Genomic DNA, 17,500 nt, shown 5'->3' with positions numbered 1-17,500 from the left:
GATACTTATAAATGCAGACAGTAAAGTAAACAAGTATTAGTACAGTATTCCATAAATCTACTATTATGTTAAATTATTAAGTTTTATATTATATTATTAAGAGGTTACTGCGAGTATTAAAACTGGTTATAGAAATGATTTCTATAAGAAGAGATACATATCACAATATAGGTATCATATTTAACTCATTTTAAAACAGAAAAATATGGTTTATGAGGTTCAACAACACACGAACGAAACATTAATAATACGAAACCGATTATTACCGAAACACCAATGACGTGAATGATTTAATTAATAAAAACTAGAATTTAATTTTCATTATGAAAGCTACGGAAACGTTAAAAATATTTTTTTAATCAAATAATAATATAAATAGTTTGTTAGGTAAATAATTCAGTTGCCATCTCAGAAAAATGTTCTTTAAGCGGGCCATTAGGTTTGTATTAAACGTGCATATTAAGTAGTATAGCTTCCGTACTTTTAAGTTATAAATAATGATGTAACTAATATTAATGACAATGTTTCTGAATTGCCTTATATATTGGGGCTAGTTACGTAGTATGTTTTTGTGCTTTACATTTCTTAGCCCGCAGGTTACTGCGAGTATTAAAACTGGTTATAGAAATGATTTCTCGCGTTCCATTACACTGGTACTTAATGTAATCAATTTGAAAAAATATCTAATGTATGTAATAATTTAGCGCCACTTATTTACCGAATAGAAATTGCTCTCTGTACAGCTCACCGGAAAACGGCATTGAATTTACTTTTAAACTGTATAAGACTGTTCTGTGTCATTCTACAAACTATTAATGCGAGAGTTTGTGTGAAAGGATTTATTTTTGTTACTATCACGCCAAAACTAATAGATTGATGTAGACGAAATAGTAAGAAGATAACCTGGATTGATACAAGGATACTTTTTACCAGAAATCTTTTCATTCGGACGAAGTTGCGGGTGCAAGCTAGTATTTTTATTTTTGGTTATCATCAATACTCGAGCGTGATCAGAAGCAAACAATTAATTGATTTTTAAAATTGTGTGTACGAATTTTCGCGTTGATTTTTTGAATGGCACAACGTACGCGCCAGAGGTGCCCGCTGGGCTGATATGTGATTGACATTCAATTTCTTTAGCTGACGATTTTAATTTATTTTGTGTATGCTGAAATAATTTAGCGAAAAACCGATTAATTTAACCCTTTAAAATTTCAGGATAGTGCGAAACACCAGATTAAATTTAAAAAACGGTCTCTATTCTCATTATATCATATTATTACGCGACAAAGATCGCAGAAAATTAAAACTTGCAGCATAATTTATTAAGCTCCATTAGTATTGATATCATGAATCGATACCCTTGTGCTTTATATTTACTGATTCATAATCCTCTGCGGTTGAGTTAATGGGTTTCGTATACCGATAATGTATTAAATTTTTACCAATTATATCATTAAATAGGCATCAAGCCGCGGTCTCGTGAGTTAAGCTCGAATAACATAATTTAACGGGTATTCATGGAAACAGATAGAGAACAGTATAACGTTTACGTATCGGTATTGTTCATGTTCCTGAGATATTCTGGCCACATACATACATATACATTTCCAGATACTGATCTCTGCTCTGCGAACAGTCAGATATCTATACCCCGTACGTTCTAGTTCTTCGAATCTTAGGAGAGGTATCCGATGAACCTATCAAGCACTATCAACATAGGTATAATGTTAGTATTCGATATAGAGTATCTCTATCCGTTTATATAACTACTATATACTCTATATATTATGTATATATAACTAGTGGACAACAATTTTTTAATAGTTTAGTTATAACGTCTATTTTTTTACTGTAATTAAGAATGTCATATTTTTAACTAAGAAATATATTTAAGCACAATGTGTCAGTAGTTTAAATAACATGTTAATGATTTAGTGTTTTAATTTAAATTTGTAAGCGTAACCACTTCAAAAAGCACAAAGGCAACGCATTTATATTTAATAGTAATAATCGTAACTTGTATTTCAGCGCTATTTATATTTTATGGATGTCGTCAAATATAATAAGCATAATATCTACGTGAAAAGCAGAGCCCGGTCACTAGTGAGTTACTCGTATAAACACAGAACAGCCCCAATATCTAGATATCTCAAAGAACGCTTCAGAAGCGAGAGATGCCACTGAATTTCAATAAGGATACTAGATTCGATATAAACCGTAATACCTGCGAGTGAAACTAACTGCAATATTGGATCCCAAGCACGACCCGCACTCGGCTCCCGTCCTACTACAGAACCATTGCGATAATGAAGAACTGTAATTGAAAATACTTAAAATAAGTTCATCCCCTATTTAATATCTTCGTGAAAGCATTTTTAATTAATATGTCGCTGGATAAACGAGTTCAACGTATTCCTTAGATCATAAATGTAATTTAGTTCGAAAACAATTTATTATGAGAAGACGCAAACTAAGACTTTGGTTTCTCAAACGATCATATTTCCTCGAAACAAGTTATGGCTTTAATAAATTAAATTTTGCAAATCGTTGCATCACGAGTTTGCAGAGCAAAGTAACTTGCGCTGGTAACAACTCAAGTGTCAATCGAGTGTCCACTGCCTGAACTTCCCGTACTCGTAACTTTGCTTACTCGTGATTTACTTACATTTATAGCTGTGTCCACGTGAAATTCTACTTTCACATGCTTTACATGTACCTACGTATATGCACATAAGTGCTTAATTCAGTTCTGTTATGCTACAATATGTTAACATAATCATAACACAACCAAAAATGTCGTTGCCAAAACTCATAGATTCGTACGATATAATCATGCCGCTAATATTTTAGCGTCCATTTTTAATCACGACCGCAACAATATCTTAAAATAAATTCACAATTTAAAGTCTGTGTATTAATCATACTTATAAAATCAATGCCTTCAAATTCTTGTCTGATAAACAACAACTTGTAAGAATCTTTTAGACATGCCTTGCAATCTTGACTAATAAAGTCTACTTTTCTCTTTGAGCCAGGAGCTACTTAGTAGGGCTACTTGACGAACAAAAAGCGGCTTTTATTACAGGGTTGACGCGATACGTTGTGATTTGTTATTCTTTCTGTTTACTTAGCATGTGCGACTTTCACGCGAGTGTCTGATCTGCGTTGGCCGATATGTGTGTCTCGAAATCCGTGCGGAACCAACACACTTATCAGAACGTCCTAAAACCTTGCGTATATATCTATCATGTACCCGAACGATATCAATCGAATTTCAATCAAAATTAGGAACAAAATATCTGTTAATTGAACGGTGTATCGATGATATAATTAAAGATGTATTGTTGTAATCTAATTTTTAATGGATGAGAACCATTCTTAACAGCGAAATGTGGGTGTATTTCATATACCTCAGATTTCGGGTATTACAAGAGTGATATTATGTACTTACGAGTATTTGTAAAAAAAGATTGTTTCGACTTGAACAAAAATGGTTCAATAATTCAAAGTTGTTTACTGAAAGCTAATGTTGAGGCCCTGGCATTATACGTCGTAAACAAAGTACACTATGAAATTAAAAAACCGTGGAAGTCTTTTATAAGATGCGTATGTTGTATAGATAGCAGAGCTGCTTGTGTTGTTTGAGAAAATTGAACGCCGCGATTGCGGTAGTCTCGTCACTACTACTTATTTTCTTAGATGTTGTTCAGACTCTGCGATTGAGTTTTAATAACTCTCGTGAGTATGGTCCCAGTTATTGCTTTTTAACATGCCATATCTTTCCATATCAAATCCTTTGAAAACTGGTAAAGTAATATTTTAGTTGGGATGCCGATATTGTTCTTAAATTTTTGGTCGTTCTTTCACAGTTTTATGAAGCCTGACAAAGTGCACATGCGCGTAGTCCTGCTCGACCTTACATTCGGAGGCTTATGCTATGCTTAGTTGGGAGGGCTTTTAGCGAGGCTCAATATAGCTTACTACATTATGTGAGAATTTATGGAATAGTGTATAGTGCTCCCACTTACAAAATCGTAGTAACAAAACTGATGAATATTGTTCGAAGACAAGTTTCAGATTCTTTCAAGATAATATATTATATGAGGTCATTTACACAAACTAGCTTCTACAATGACTTCGTTTTGCGTGCTCTTAGATCTTGTTTAGATAACTCTCAACAAACATTTCCTCGAGACTGAGAACTGAGTATTTTTCCACGATAAAAGTAGCCTTCTACTTCAACAAAGGTTCAATCCCATGGCACACGTTCCGAGATTTCAAGTGCAGTGATATTGAGTTAGCAGGTATAGGAATAGAACGGACCTAACACATGTGACAGACAGTGAGTGATCAACAGTGTTTTGATGTTAGGCCTCGCCTCGTCGAGCTCAACGGAAACTTTGAGACGATTTTCCGTATAACTGAAGCTAAATAAAAATATTATACAATCCCAAACACGAACAGAAATTCATTTATCATAATAGAGGACACAAAGCAAGTAAGCAAGTCGTCTGTGATTGTTTGTAAGCTCAAAGCTGCTTTGAAAACACACAATTACTCTCGCATGCTTTTGTCACGATTTGCTTTAAATAAAATGTCCGTATTTTATTAGCTGCAGCGACGACAAACGATTTGAAAATAAATTGCCTTTTGTTCTCACAAAATAAATTCTTTATAAAGTTTTAAAAATGTTTTATTTATAATTCTGTAAGTATATTTTGAGTAATGTCGTTATTAAACTCATACATATTCATAGAAACACTTAAAAGAACAACATGTAAGTAATAGTAGGAGTGATTTGAGTCTTGGTTGTTCAAAATGCAAATTTTAGCTAATTTAAAGTCAAGTAATGGGTGAATCGCCACTACCGCACTACAAAGTTTTTATTCATACATTAATTTCTTAACTTGTATGAAGTGTTATTATCACGGCGCGGAAGTTAGGGAGTTATTTAATAATTGCGTAAGGTGATTTTGAAAGTCACTTTTCATGCATCCTCTTGCAAAAAATGGCACAAAAATAGCTACCTATCATGATCACATGAGTAATCGATCAAAGTCGACAACATACGGAACTTACTTTTAAAACCCCTAAAAAACATTATGTTAGAATTGGAATGACATAGGTACACATACAATTAAGCTATATCCATGTGCAAGAATATGTTAGGTCACCAGATGGATATGTAACCAAGAGGCCGACAGCTTGACACTGTTAGTGCGAGGGAAAACTAATTTGCACCTCTTGCCGCAAGTTGGTTTTCCGCAATTATTTTATTTCATGAGTCCCTGGATAGGAATTTGTTTCTGATCTGTTAGGGGCACGTGGTGTGACCCACAAAGAATAACAAAGTTAGTTCCGTTTACAAAAAATAATCCGTTTTGAATAGGAATCTAGTTTCTATCTAGAGCATCAATGCTTTGTTGCGATCTTTGCACTATGTGTGGGTCAGTTCATTCAAAACTAATCCAACGTTTACGACTTGAACTAAACGGATAACCAGTCCAATGATTGTATAATATGCGTATTCGCTCTTGTGACTTAATAACATAATGTCATGTAATTAGAATAATAGACCATTGGTTCAGTGACGTGCTCGTCACTATTGTGTAGGGCCTGGTACAATATGAGGGTAACAAAGCATACAAAGGTGCTCGAACAATGCTTCCATTTGCTTTATGCGCAGCTTAGACAATTTGCTAAGACAGATTCCATCTTACCCATTCGTCTGAATTGATGTCTGGAAATATCTGTACTGACACATCATGCCGATTTAAATGACCAGTGTCTTCGTCTGTTTTCACCTAATTCAATGAAGTATCCACTGAGGTGCTTGTTCTAGTCTCTGCTGAATGTGAAACATTTACTACATTTTACTTTGAGCGCCAAACCTTAGACTAAATCTTGGCATTAGATCAAATTTTGAGGTAAAATAAGGCGTTCTTACCATGTTCTGGTTTTCATTATTGGTTCTACTTAAAAGCCCAATTAAAGCCTATTTGTTTGCTAATTTGTGAAGGAGCTAATAGAGGATGATTTTGAGATATGTTAGAAGAAAATGTATGCCAGGGGTTTGATTGCATATAGCCTCAGAGAAATCGACTCTACATTTATGTTTCGAACGTAAACATCGTTGTTTTTTTTATTTATATAATATGACTTAAAAGGATGATTAGTTTTGCATAATTAGGCATTGTCGTATAAGGTGCACGTCCCACGCGTCCCGGAGGCTGCGGCCGGTGGCTGGGTGGCTGCGGCGGCCGAGCTCGCGCGGGGTGTCCAGCGAAAGTGAACGCGCCGCGCCCCACCGCCTTGCACGATGGGGTGCACCCGTTCATATATAAACTCATACTCAAGGTGAACTAATAGAGTAATAACAGTTCCGGCGTCTTAGCTAGTGGAACGCCGTCCCCGCCTCAACATGCGAGGGATCTGGAGCCAAGTGGTCAGTGTTGTCTTTCAAACATTACGCGGGATTCCATTTTAAATTTTAGTTTTTATTTTTATATTTTTTCGCAGTTGAAGTGCAAAATGCGGTAAGAAGTGTGTTAGCCAGTCAAAAAAATCAGTGCCTAACCCGGTTTGAAAAAAAAATATTTAGCTCGTTTAAAATTAAAATATTTTGATTCTGGTGGTTACTCAGCTTACATAATTGATTAATTAGCATCAAACAGTAATTATTAAATTAATTACATGTAGTAACCACGACGATTAGATACATGGTGTTAGATTAATTAAGCGTGTCTAGTTTGATAGCGTGCAATTAACTATACCGTGATTTAGACTTATTTTGAGATCAAAACTAACGATGTACTAAGTACAGCCGGGAGTATAAATTTTAACGAGCAAACACCTAGTTTGTATGTTAATTTTAAGTAGCATACTTAAATATTGACCTACGAAACAAGGTAGTTATATTTGCATTTCTCTTTTTACACCAACAAACAATTACACGCCGCGCTACTAAAGTAGACAAATATTATACTAAGCTTAGCGGTTTTTTGTTATGAATTTCTTATACTCTCATAATCTTATCGTTAACTAGTGAGTATGTACGAATCTTAAAGTTCGCGTTAACAAACAGCAGTTTATGTAGAGCCGGAAACGCTGAGTTACATCAGAAAAAACAACTGAAATGAAATCGATTACGTTACGATTAACAATACAACTGCTCTTTGATTGTGCACTAATGTCAAGATTTATTATCTTCTCTTTGTGAAACTTAATTGTTGACAGGTGTGCATCAACGGAATCAACTCGGTGACACGGTGTCACTGATCGCTACAATAGCGGAGACTTTTTATTGACGCGCCTATATTTTTCAATTCAGCATACAACTTCTCTCTATTGTTGTTTTAGTACTTATAATGAGCGGCAAATCTCTCTAGAACATGCGTTTAATGACGTTGAACTCGACCAGTTGCATAACGCGTGTTCTTCCGTTTTGTCGGCACTAGTCGGGTCACGATCTGTAATCTCCTTTTGGAAACGTATAAAAAAGTACATTCACAATCGTAAGCGGAGCTTAAAAATAAACGTTGCATTGTGAATGTGAAAGATTGCGCAATTTCCCGCACAAATACGAAAACTTTTAACGGAAACGTAAAGCCTAAAGCTTTTACTCTCATTTCAAGTAAGTAATAACTTCGAAAAAATATGGCAGCGTACTTAATTAACGAATCTGCAAAACCTCGGTAGTAATATATTTTGTAGGAGTGTTATTGTTAGTTCCATAGTAGTCTAGAATTTGGTAACGTACCGGTCAGGCTTGCCCTTATAAAACGAGAGTGTATTCCACACACTTCTTCATATACCTTCAGGTTTAACATGCGTGATGCTTTATAGTAAAACGTTCGTACGCGTCAATAATTAATACGTAGTCGTAAAGTTTGTTTGATTTGAAATTACTAAATTAGATAACATGAATAATAAACAATCAATCGTCGTATTTCGAACACCATATTACAAGAAAACTTAAACCACAATTGACACGTAAAACGATACGAATAAGTTTGGGTAGAGTATTTTACGAGGTGCATAAGTGGATCAGTATTGTCGTCCGTCAGCGAAGAGGCGCCGATTTCTGACGTAACCGTTACGTAATATCGACCGAATATAGTATTGCATTATTATATTAGCCGCAAGTGTGAACTATGCTAATACGCGCACCGTACACACACTTTCACAAGACAATTTCTCTGTCCTTAACATAAACTTATCTCAGAGGCGCTAAATTGGTGAATGATTGAATAACTGTCAATTATAAGTACATTTGATATCATTCCATATATTTAAATTAGAGTTATATAATATCTTAATACGATGCCAGTGGCTAGTACATAACACACTTTAGTGTTCCCAAAACATCGATATTTTTACATAATCGATGAACTTGACGGATCCGGGTTGCAGTTTCATAACCAGGTTTCCATGTATTGGGTGTTGTTCTATATTGAAAATACATTAATGTTAATGTATGAGTTTTAAAATTTAATACCGTTCTTCGTAAGGCAGGGAATGACACAACATGCGTTCCTTGTTAAAAGTTATCTCGTAACTGGATTTTCCAGTAGTAAATGTCGTAGAAAGCGTATGGTGTTCAAGGCTAGTCAAATACGCGCTTCCTAGATCCGTAGCACTTGCGAATTAGACGGAACGTGTTCTAATAGCCCCCACCATACTTAGACAACTTACTTTCCTTTTGTGAATCACATAAACGAACTTACATAACGATTTGTGGTCACATTAATCATATAATCCTAAATGAGGACGATTGACATCATTCTAATTTTAACATATAAACAAAGTCTTATAAGAATTTGAATGAAATGTATCTTTAAGAGCTTTGCGATACCATGCCTAGATTTATGTTAAGAATATATATATACGCTTTTAAATGATACTGCTGTGCGATAAAGCTGTGCGTTAGCAAATATTCCAATTCAACAGATATATTTTTCATCTTTCCAGATTACCCTAGCGGTAATTCTACAAATAGCTCTGGTTTCGGGAAAGGCACTTATACCACAAAATCAACAAGCACAACAGCCGGTGGAACAGAAGTCTCAGGATGCTCAAAGACGTGACGGCTACGACTACTCGGCGCCCCCGCATGATCTTGTGAATCCTTTCCAAGACCACGATGACTTGCACGCGCACGACGACCATCATGAAGTGATTGACGAACACCACGATCATCACGACCATCACGACCATCACCATGATTTTGCTGAGGAGCATCATCACGATATCCACGAGGAACATCACGTAGAGGACCACCACGAAGAACACCACGAACATCATGATCATCACGATCATCACGACCCTGGCTATTGGAAGAAAAAACTTATCTGGAAACCGGGATGGAAGAAGATTTGGAAGCCAGCCAAGAAACAGATTTGGAAGCCTTCCTGGAAAAAGATTTGGAAACCAATATGGGTGCCAACTAAGATTCCCGTTTGGAAAGAAATAAAAGTACCTGATTGGAAGAAGATCTACAAGCCAGAATGGAAGCCAATCAAGGTCCCCGCCTGGAAAGAGATTAAGGTTCCCGACTGGAAGAAAATCACAGTACCGGTATACAAAGACATTGTAGTTCCTGGTTGGAAGGAAATCCAAGTTCCCGCGTGGAAAAAGTTATGGAAACCAGAATGGGTTAAAGTTGGCATTCCCGGCGAAAAATATTTAGGAAAGGATCATGAAGGTTGGGAATACACATCACACGACTTATGGAAGAAAAAATTAGTATGGAAACCCATATGGAAAAAGTATTGGAAACCGGCTAAAAAGCAAATCTGGATTCCAGACAAGAAATTAGTCTGGAAAGATGAATGGAAGCAAATCTGGAAAACCGAAAAGAAACAAATTTGGGTCGATGATAAGAAACTAGTCTGGAAAGAGGCTTGGCAGCAAATCTGGAAGCCATCTAAGAAACTCATCTGGGTACCAGACAAAAAGTTAGAGTGGAAGGAAGCGTGGAAACAGATCTGGGTACCGGCTTGGAAAGAAATCTGGGTTCCAGGTGTGAAGAAAATCTGGAGGCCCGTATGGATATCAGAGTGGTTCCCATCGCCTGACCATCACGAACATGTACACGAGTCTCACGGCTGGGACAGGAGTGACAACAGTGCAGCAGGAAGCCAAAAATCATTAAGTGTTCAAGAAGCTCCCAAACAGCTTAAGCAGCAGGCGCCAAAGCAAACACAGCAGCAGTCGTGGCAATTCCCCAAATAATTTATTGTTCACGTAGTTACTGTAAGTTAATTGAATCAAAGATTAAATCCGGCAGTCGGATTTAACAAAACGCTTGTGGTCGAGAAAAGCGTTGTATGCCATATAAAGACAAGACTGCAGAACAAACATCCACAGGCGCCCAGCTAGAGCAAAGGAACTATCACATCGTGGCTACTCACTTAGGTAATAACATTTTTAGTACATTCCAAAATGCGATGCGAAAACTGTGAGTAAGCGATGCGATTGTTTCTGTGCCATTACTACAACCTCGTCAATAGACAAAAGTTACAAAGGAGTTCAGGAATTGATCACAAATGTTTATGGCAAGCTTTAAGTTGTCTTTGTAGTTACCGTAAAATAAGTCTGAGTACGTGTAAATGTTGTATAGTGTAGGTCTAATGTTTTCTAACAAGAGACATATGTCTGTACCCACTGATGCTATGTGTTTTGTTGTTGTTAGCTATTAGGTGTAAGAATTATTTTATTAAGTCTTTAGTAGATAGTTTTGCGGAACCAATGAAATAAATATTATTTTATACTGTTTAAACACATGTGTAGTTTATTTTGATTTAACAATCGTAATTGTTCAAGCTTACACGTTTGTTATAACTTCGCAACACATTGTACAAGTATATTTCAGTTCTTGTAACAAACGTGCATCCTGTTAAAACACTAGTTAGGGTACTTACGTACCATAATAATGGCCGTGGTTCATAATAATATGCAAAATAGGTAGTTAACATAAATCGGTACAGTCTGTCATAATCATAATGCACCGAAATTATAAACCTACCTACCTAGTCTACCTATAACCTACATCATAATCTCCTCATTTTACAAAGACTAAAAGAGCAAAATGGCGTCCCCTGAGAATTAATCTGGCGCAGCCTCTGTCTACAGTCTTCATTCAAAGGGGATATTCTTCCAATATACAGGGGATTATTTCAATTAGCAGTTAATGATACGTCATATAAAAGCGTCTGTTCTCATGTCCGATACATGCCTTTATACAACCTATTCAAGCTTTTCATTAAAGTCTACCAGGAACTTCGCGCACCCAAATGTCGCCTCGATGTCATATTTCCTGAAACTGAAATTCCTTATATTTAGTAAATGCTTTGAGAACATTAATAAACTCTCCCCAGAAACATAACACTGTCGACTGAAGTGAAACCACATAAAGAGACTCATAGGTAACAGTTTCGTTTTAATCCTTTAACACGGGAAAATGTCTACCTTTGCCACAATACTCTTAAAACTATTAATGTGCAAACAGACTGAATGTAATAGTTTAGTGGAGGAAAGCGCAGGTAAGTCAGAACGTTTGAAATATTTCGTAGATGAATGAAGTGCTAGACATAACATACTTAAACACACGTCCATGGATTTCTGCGCACAAAATAAGAAGAATCGGCTACTTACAATTAATCTATTTATAAATCTACGTTTATCATAGCACACAATGCTCACAAGTATCTATTGTTTAAATAATTTTGCACATTCATATTTTACCTTCGCACTATTCATTCATAAATTATCTAACCTCACATAAAAAGGTCGTTCGGTAATGGCTGAAAGATTAATCAACAAAACGCACTTGTGCTGCTAAATAAACAAAGCTACCATTGTTTTTAAAGGTGCAAAGTTAATTGGATGGTGAGGTAGGTACTTGCGACTATTAAATTAAATATGAGATAAACGAGGGTGCAATTGTTGAGACTCAAACAATGGGTAAGTCATCGAAGATATCAGAATGCAATCAGCTTGGAAGCTGTTGTCCTCAAGGTCTTATTTGCAAGGTGAGTATTCTGCAGTATGCTTTGTGGAGTAAGTATTAAATGTATGGGTTCGAAGATTAAGTATCTCAACGCTATCTTTACACAAACTGATGCATGACAGAAAAACAGGATTCTAAGTACATTGTAAGGTAAGGCGTCTTATGCCTGGTTTCTGAGTAGGTAGTTAGGTACATGAAGCGGTAGTTTTATTCTTTGCGTTTTTTTATGTATATGCGACATGCGTATATGAGTTTAAACGCTAAAGTATAGATGTTTATCTACCGCTAAATGTACCTCAGAAACCGGGGGTAAATAAAGTTATCTATGACTTAAATATTCACGGGCTAGACTACAAGCAACAATAGATATGATTGTCAAACGGTCTTTGAATGAACCTGATACGTCTTGAAGCAAACCTTAATTGGGAGAACCGAAAATGAGATGTTAGACAATAGACCGCGCCCAGCAGCGACTTGCATTTCTACTAATTAATACATCTTCGTTGTCAAAAGGAATACCGGCTATGTACTCTTTCGGTGTTTCCAAGTCCTTCACTAACAAGTTTACTACTATATTTTTCCATGAGCTTTTTAAATGATTAAGGTTTACATGGCGAATATAAATCTTTAAACGTAGAAACGCTTTGTGCATCAGCCTCAATATAGTCGGGTAGTAGAACATTTCATTCAATATGTCGATGTTATACTTTTTCCATATAGAATTCATGCGTTAAAATAAAACTAGAAATATCTCATAAAGTGTCCCCGGGACGTTGTGTCAGGATAGCGCATAATTACAAGTCTAGGGGTATATTTACTGAGGCCGATACAAACGGTGTGTACCAAGCAAATACCAAACAAGCCAACGTCATTTTGAACTGCAAAAGCTCATACACACACATACGCATAGCTATATTAAAAACAACCAGAGAAAGTCGACCAACTATTTTTAACTAACAAGTCGCAACTACCAACATTAATCATATTTTTTAAGCATATATTAAAATTGATGTTTTAATAAAAAAAAACATACGTAACTGCCTTTTTTAAGTTGTGAAGACCGGAATGGAAGTTCTTGTTCATTTTATAGTAACCTTTTGTCAGATTTTGGTGATTCGAAATTGAAGGTGTTTAAGAATAACACAACTGTTAAAAAAGAGGCTGAATTGAATTTCAGTCTTTCTTGAATTCGTACTATGAAATGTAGAGCGCCTTACCCCAATCAATCAGTTTATTACGAACCAAGGCGTAACGAAAAATGATAATGATAGCAATACCTTTAAAAGTATTTGAATAAGTATAGAGGAAATGACATGCAATATTTAGGAATACTTAACATTTTTTACATAACTGTAAGAGTAGTAAGGTTTTTTATAGTATCTATATGTGTGTGACTCCTACTTAAAAGTTTAAATAAATGTATAAAGTTTTGTTTATACCATACTGTTAATACTGAAGTATGCAAAATTACTCTGAAGAAAGATAATGCAAAGTTCTAAAGAACGCAGTTGTCCTCTGGTTTCACAGAACTTTTAATTTGACCACGACGAGACTGTGCTGACCTATAGGATATTGCTGTCAAGAACGCCTTGCCCTCTATTAAACTAATGGATAGTACTCTCAGTCGATAAGTTACTTTATTTATTGGGTTTAGCTTCTTGCATTAGGTACTTTAGAAGAATGTTTAAGCACTTTTTTTATGAAATTGTGCATCTTTTTACATAAGAATATGACCTGCATTCTCATCCTACAAGTATCATAACATTCAAGCAGAAACACAGCAAATCTTTAGAAACAAGTTACGGCGACGTGCAATTTTAGATTAGACTCTCGCAGTGTGTGAGTACGCAATACTTTGAACTCCTTTTATTAAACTCGTCGGCTGAGACTCTCGTAGAAAATAGGTAAGAGCAATAAATATCTAAAAATCGATAGCCTGCTTTGTAGTTAGACTATCACTTGCAAACATTCGCAAAGCTTTATAACAGCTTTATCAAAGCGCTTTGACGACACTGCAATTAATATTCATGTAGGTATGTCCTATAGAGTATTACCAAACAGCTAAAATAGGCAAGGCATTCTGAGTCCCCTCAGGGCTTAATTTAATTCCAAATGAAATTGAATTACGTGGGTATTTGTGCGACAATGTATCGCGGCCATACCCGTCTGATACACTGATTGCAAATGCACTTCAATTTTGAATGTGGACGCTTGTCGTCATCACAGACATTGTTGTTTGCTGGGATAAGCCTAATCGATATCCAATACATTTACAAGATGCGAAACCCTGAACTGTCTGCATTTTTAAAGATTATGAATGTTTGGAAAGTAATGCAACAGATTTATAACACGTTCTCCTTACCAACAGTGACCTTTTTTCAAGCGGAAACAAAAAAATAAAATCTGTCACAGAAGCCGAGCCTTGCCTACTTCAATTGCGCACATATCGGCCTGCTACTAAAAATCCTGACAGAAGCATCCACTTAAAGGATCGAATTCGCGACGTACACTACAATTCAAAACACAGAGATTAAGAGAGTTCACACAGACACAATTTATATATATGTATTTTTGCCAATGTTTTTGTGAACCTTTAGCAACAAAGCTGAAACATACTTAACCAATACGACACAAAAAAAATTCGCTAAGTTTTTAGAGCTCCATGTTGCTGGACTATAAACTTTAGCTAAGAGCCTGAGAGGACTTCATTGCAGCAGAAATAAAACGATATACTCTTAAAACAAACATTATAAAAGCCTTTGTCTTCACCACAAACACCGAAAGAAGTAACAACTACCTAACTTACAAACAAAACACCAAATGCAAGTTGCTTTTAATTTTCTGAGAAAAAACAATGCCCAAGATGTTACAAATTTAAAGACCTCTTTGAAGCAATATGAAAATATAATTTAGTACTAAAATGAAATTGTAAAATGCTTTTGTTTCCTCAACAGGTAGAAAATCTTCTTATGAGAAGCACTAAGTATTTAGTAAGAGGTTTCGTTCAGTACCTCCATTAAAAGAAATATTTTTTAACTTTATGTTGAACAAAGAAGGTGATCGTACTCATCGTAGAGATACTCTGAAAAAGTAGAGAGTACTCGAATAATTTAAAATAAATATTTATTTTATTTTTCTGTGCATTTTATAATTTTGAATATTTAAGGTAGTTTTCCTCTCCCATGTGGTCTTTATTGTGCCTAGCGCTTAACATGTTGTACTTATATAGTAATGTAAAAACGACATAATAAATATGATTATTCATTCTGTTGACAAAAACATATCATGAGCTCTTTAATTTATTGCAATTTCTATGTAAGCATTTTGTATATTATGCTGATTTAATTCTAAATGGATGGTCACAGACAACCAATGACACAGAAGTAAATTACATTAGGTCACACACATAGAAGCAAATATAGCTGCATTCTAAAACGTTTATCGGAAAACACTCTCTGGCACAGTGGTTTTTCGGCAAAACAACCGCTTTACGACATTCAATTATTTGCCGAATAGAAGTCAAACTTTTATGGGTATTAATGATTCATCTCACAGTATCATGTAATGTAGTGAATTACACTGGCCAATTACTATTATCTTCACTCACCGTTAATCGAACACTATGGGGATTGGGGATCTAATGCATCACATGCACAAGATAACTAACTTAGTCCCATTACCTTGTCCTCCCATCGTCCAAACGAACGGTAACTTAAACGTGCCCGCGGATTCGACCGCGTGAAAAGATTTCACGGGGTAAAAAGTATAATCAGTGCTAATTCAAGTTATAAACTATCAGTGCACACAATTTAAATTAAAACCATCCAGTAGATTTTTCGTTAAATAGTACCTGACAGACAAATATACATTATACATACATCCATCCTTACAAACCGTTGCATTAATAAAATTAGTGAGATATTGTGCTTTCTTAATTAACCTTTCTTGGTTATAACATACACGTGACCACGTAAGTAATTGAATGCACATATCTACAGTGGAATCAAAGCTATTTTGCAACAGATACCTATATAAAGCATGCTATGCAACATTTTCTTTATTGGTCGGCATAACTAGACTTATGTGTTTAGTGAAAGTAATATTATTATGTTAACAAGAAGCGAGAGGAGTGGCCACAACACTTCCTCACTTAATATATGGCATTGCCTATTAGAAGACATTTTTTTCCTTGCACTTACTCTACTATGTTAGAAGAAAGTTGCTGCACCGACGATAGACATCGTATAGAAATAAAAAAAGTTCGTAACTTTGTGCTTCCCATAATTATGTTGTTATACGTGGGCATCAGAAAACAAACTTTCTAAATAATTTTCTGGGATTTCCAAGTATGTTATTATCTACATATTCAGTAGGTTCAGTCTAATTTCTTTTTAATATTATGTAGTAGGTAAGATGGCCCCAAACACTGTATTATCGTTTCGTATTGATCTATTACAAAAAAATATCTATTTCGTGAAAATTAAAATACAGTATCCATATTTTGCATCAAATATAACTTTGTTTAGATTGTTCATTTCGTCAACAATTTTATTTACTATTCAAAATGTTCGTAAATTTAAATTGCGGATGTATTTACATAAATATAATAATCTGCATTTATTTTAATGTTAAATTCTCGAAAATAAACTAGCTTTGTTTACACTAGCTCACAACCATATTTACTTTAATTTCGCTACGCTTTGTGAACTTACAGCAGAGGTGAATTTTGATATAAATATTTTTAAACTTTACTCTTTACTAGCTGATGCCCGCAATTTTATTTGCGTGGGCTAGTTCACGGAAATCGAGTTTTTCCCATGTAAATACCGATCCCGCAAAAAATCCGAAATAAAAAACTAGATTGTTGCTTCACAAACCAACCCCATCAAATTCAATGTCTATCTTAAGATTGCTGTGACAAACTTATATTTGCGGTTGAATGTTTAACCGTCAGGTGCCAAATTGTTCTAAGAAAGAAACCATTGTTATACACATAGATCAAGCGAAGAAACTCATTTGTCTTTTATCTTCAGTATAAACACTTTTTTTACAGTTTTATTATATCTATAGAATATTTATTAAATCAAAATCAAATCCTTTATTCATTTAGGTCAAATTTTGACACTTATAGGAAGAGCTAGCAAGAAACTCACGGCCACTCTTTTCAATCGCCAAAAGTTTTACAATTTGGTTGATACAATGGAAAATGAATATAGCCAGGGTATTTATTAGTTTCTGATCATACCGTATCTTGGGAGCACCTCCTAACATGTGACAATAAGAATATGGGCAGCAAGTGAGCACATTGATTGTGAACATTAGAGATAAAAAAAAAGAAAGTGACAGTTTTATGATTAACATCAAGTTGTACGTAATATTACTTATTTGCATTATTTTTAAGTATAGAGTTTTGCCTATCTACTTAATGTAAATAACCTTGAACTTCACATTGCATCTAGGTAAAGAGTTGCGTTCAGAATCTCGCAC

The 17,500-nt window shown here is 35.2% G+C and overlaps 1 protein-coding gene across 1 annotated transcript; it reads left to right on the top strand.

The window, feature by feature from the left end:
• Window positions 1-6,332: 6,332 nt before the first annotated feature.
• Window positions 6,333-10,785, top strand: LOC142986452 (uncharacterized). The gene is made up of 2 exons (XM_076134965.1): window positions 6,333-6,448; window positions 8,974-10,785. Exons 1-2 carry the CDS (start codon window positions 6,425-6,427, stop codon window positions 10,234-10,236), a joined length of 1,287 nt encoding a protein of 428 aa, XP_075991080.1. The 5' UTR covers window positions 6,333-6,424; the 3' UTR covers window positions 10,237-10,785.
• Window positions 10,786-17,500: the final 6,715 nt, after the last annotated feature.

The sequence above is a fragment of the Anticarsia gemmatalis genome, chromosome Z (assembly GCF_050436995.1).
Source record: "Anticarsia gemmatalis isolate Benzon Research Colony breed Stoneville strain chromosome Z, ilAntGemm2 primary, whole genome shotgun sequence".
Lineage (NCBI taxonomy): Eukaryota > Metazoa > Arthropoda > Insecta > Lepidoptera > Erebidae > Anticarsia > Anticarsia gemmatalis.
This window is presented reverse-complemented; position numbering and strand designations above follow the sequence as displayed.

Excerpts from the sequence above, each read along its gene's own strand:
- LOC142986452 (XM_076134965.1), top strand. The coding sequence starts at position 6,425 with ATGCGAGGGATCTGGAGCCAAGTG. Across the intron at positions 6,449-8,973 it reads GAGGGATCTGGAGCCAAGTG|ATTACCCTAGCGGTAATTCT; the intron begins GTCAGTGTTGTC and ends TCATCTTTCCAG.